The 3655-nt window shown below is 53.7% G+C and overlaps 1 protein-coding gene across 1 annotated transcript; it reads right to left on the bottom strand.

The window, feature by feature from the left end:
• Positions 1-600: 600 nt before the first annotated feature.
• LOC123253937 (beta-1,4-galactosyltransferase 1-like) lies at positions 601-1173 on the bottom strand (the record flags this gene model as incomplete). Its single annotated transcript, XM_044683025.1, has 1 exon — positions 601-1173. A coding segment is annotated over one exon (573 nt), but the record flags the coding sequence as incomplete, so codon positions are not given.
• Positions 1174-3655: the final 2482 nt, after the last annotated feature.

The raw sequence follows: 3655 nt of genomic DNA, 5'->3' as shown, positions 1-3655 counted from the left end.
GGGAGAGGGAGAGGGAGAGGGAGAAGGAGAGAGAGAAATTCAACTCGAAAACCAAGGGGGAAATGGGATGGGCGGGCAGCAGGACTAAAGACCGGGAGTTTTGCAGCAAGGATTAAAGTTAGGTCTGCACAATGCTCCCAATCACACCCACTGACATTCTCATTGTAGTTCTCTCGTTCTCTGTGTGTCACACACACACACACACACACACACACACACACACACACACACACACACACACGAAAAACTCAGGAAGCAACGAAAAAGAAAAAAGGATGGAAAAAAACAAGGTTAGAAGAGTCTCGCAGCCGGAATAAAGAGAGGTATGCACATTGCCCCTATCACGCGCGCACACACATACAAGCATACACACACGCGCCCCGCCCGTCCCCAGACAACGGGGCAGAGCGTACTTTCCTGCCAGCCCCAGCCCAGCCCGGCACGCCGGGTCAAGTCTAGCGGAGCCCTGAGCTTGAGACTCGTGGCCTCTCCTCTCTCCCCACCGAGCCAGCCCTCTCCTCCAGTGCCCCCTCCGCGCCCCCCCCCCCCATGGCCCCTTCCTGCTGAGGCTCTAGCTCCCCGGGCCCGCCACTCCGCTAGCTAAGCCCAGGGAGAGGCAACAGGGGGAGGCCAGAAGGAGGAGGAGGAGGAAGACGAGGCGGGGAGGGGACGAGGCGGTGAGAGGCGCTTACCCAGAAGAGGTGAGGGGTCTGGGCAGCTGGGCAGCAACTGGACTTTGCTAGGCGGCCCAGTCTCCGTAGTCTCTGTGGCCTCCTCGGGAGGCGCCGCCGCCTGGTCCCCGGCTGGCTTTTCCAATCCCGTAGCCGCGGAGACTGCCAGCGACTCCCTGGCGACCTCGGTCATGGTCACGGGCACAGAGCTGCGCCCCTCCTGGCTCTGCTGGTGCTTGGAGAAGAGCTGCAGGACGTCGAAATCCCGTCCGGACAAGTAGTAGAGGAGTGTGACGAGGAGGTGCAGGGCGCAAAAGACCACGAGAAGCCGGCAAGCCTTCTGCAGGGACTTGCCCGGCATGGCCATGCTCCCGAGCAGCGGCTCCTTCATCCTGACACGACCCCCCTCCCCTCCCCCCTTCTTAAAAGCGGGGTGGGCAGCGTGGAGCCGCCGGCGAGGGATGGCCAGGAGGGGCGGGAGCGCGGTGGCCGCCTCGGCTCGCTGGGGAGGAGGTTCCCGCTCTCGGCCGCCCGGGCCCCGGGAGCACCCGAGGGGAGGGAGGAGGAGGAGGAGGAGGAGGAGCCATGGAGAGCGGGGGAGGGGCGAGATAACTTCAGAGCGGAGCGCTTCCTCACGGGGGAGGGGCAGAAGGGGAGGAGATGCCCCGGAGCCGGAGATCGGAGAGGGGGCGGGGCTAGGATGGAGGGGCGGAGCTGGGGGGAAGGGGCCGGCACCCGTAGGCCTCTTTCCTCCACCCCCTCCCAAATAGAACTTGCAACAATTGAGCAGCTCTGTTCTGGCTGTTTTAAAGGCACCCGGTGGCGTGTGTGGATGTGTTGACTGAGTCGGCTTCGTCTATGAGTCAATAAACATTTATTAAGCGCTTGCTATTTGCCAGCTACTGTGCTTAGCATAGTGGGAATGCCACAACTAAGCATTGTTGGTTATTTACAATTTTGTCCTGTAATTAGCTTGTTTCCAAGGTGCTGATTTTATCCTGTTTATAATTTGTTTGTACTCAGTTGTTTGCATGGTAACTCTCCTCTTTTAGACTGTGAGCTCCCTGACTTGAAGGATGTCAGGATGTCTATATCTCGTATCCCCAGTGTATTTGTCGGCAAAAGCAAAAGACAGCCCTGGACCTTAAGGAGCTCACTGACTAAGGAGGAGGCAACATACAAACTTAAGTACAAAGTAGTTACAGGCTAAACTGGAGATAGTCAACGGGAGGAGGAAGGGTCTAGAATTAAAGAGAATCCAGAAAGGGCTCCAGTAGATGAGATTTTAGCTGGGACGTAAATGAAGTTGGGAGGGATGGTATTCCAGTTATGGGGAATAAGCGGTGAAAATGTCCAAGTCAGCCAGTGTTACTGGTTCAGAAAATACGGGAGGAGTACGGCTTTTAAGAAGGATTGGATAGGTAGGAGGGGCCCAGGCTTTAAACATCAAACAAAAGATTTTCTAGTTGCTCGTCGAGGTAATAATTACTGGAGTTTTTGGAGTTGAAAGGGTTAAATGGTCGGACCTACGCTATAGGAAAATCACTATAGAGCATTGGAGTGGGGAGAATGAATGAGGCATGCAAACCAACCCACCCGCTCGAGTAAATCTGGGTGTGAGAGGATGGGGACCTACTTGAAAGTGGTGACTGAATCAAAGGAGAGTAGGGGGATGTAGTGTGTGCCTCAGGGTATAACCCCGACTGCCCATGCCCTAAAGCTGTGGGCTGGAGGTGGTGCCCCTCCGGGCCACTCCTCTCCTCCCATTAGAGTTAATACAGCTCTACTCTCCTTGCCTTCCTTGCTCGGCCTCCTTTCCCCTCCCCTGCCCGGCTTCTTCATTCTTCCCCGGGCTCCCTAGCCCAACTGCGGTCTCCGTTACATCTCGTTTGATCGTGCTTGGGGAGCCCAGGTGCAACTTCAGCCGCTCGGCACTCACTCTGGCCGAGGCGGGTTTGGGCTTGAACCGTGGCAGCTGCTGCTCGAGACTCCTTTCCTCCCTCTCCCTCTTCTTCTTCCTCCTCCTCCTCCTCCTTTTTTACTGGACCCTGTCCATCCTCCCGCCCGCCTGCAGCAGTCTCTCCGGAGGGAGCATGCCTTCCCTGAAGTGGGGGAAAAAAAAAAAAGAAGAAGAAGAAGCAAACAGCTTGAGCTCGATTAGTTTCCTTCCTCTCTAGCTGGGGTGGAGAGAGGAAGGAGGTAGCAAGCCAGAGAAGGTTTGGGCTGAGCTGCACCGGAGAAAGCAGAAGGGGAGGGGGGTGGGGTCTTGCTTGGCAGCCAGGAAGCTCGCAAAGCAGCTGGAGGCCGTCCTGTTTTAGAGGATAACGGGTGGTAATCAAGGCCATTCAACTAGGGCGCCCCCCAAACCCTCTCTGGTAAGCTTGAGTCCTAAGGAGAAAATCCAACCTAAGCTTAGACCATGCTTAAGGAATCCCTAGGAAACTGCATCCTGCTGGAATGTTATTTGTTTGTCCCTCCCAAAAACTGATCAGAGTGCATCATTAGCTCTGGGGAACCTTTTTCAAAAGTGAGAGTAAGGAAGAGGACTGTTATTATTATTTATCATTATTGCTATTATGTAGCATTTATATAGCACTTTAAGATCTGCAAAGCACTTTACAAGTTAAACTGTTTGATCTTTTTCTCTTGATGTGGGCAAAACTGGACCTGAATCTTAACTTCTCTCCCCCTCAAATGTCTGGCCAGAAAGAAGAATGCTCATAAAATCTGTCTGCAGAGAATTAGAAAAATGCCCCCACTTCATTTGGTCCCTTTTCCTCTAGAAGCTTCTCAGTGTATAAGATTATAACTAGATGTCCTCTGGAAATGTTTCCTATAAAACTTTTCAAATAAATCTCTATAGTTTTGGCTGTATTTTTTACAAATGCGTGGAAGGATGGAGGAAGAGAAGGCAGAGTACAGCCTCTAAATAGGAAGGAAGGAAGGAAGGAAGGAAGGAAGGAAGGAAGGAAGGAAGGAAGGAA

Source organism: Gracilinanus agilis, unplaced genomic scaffold, assembly GCF_016433145.1.
Source record: "Gracilinanus agilis isolate LMUSP501 unplaced genomic scaffold, AgileGrace unplaced_scaffold10840, whole genome shotgun sequence".
Classification (NCBI taxonomy): Eukaryota; Metazoa; Chordata; class Mammalia; order Didelphimorphia; family Didelphidae; genus Gracilinanus; species Gracilinanus agilis.
Note: the sequence above shows the minus strand (reverse complement) of the source record. Positions and strands in the feature narration are given on the sequence as shown.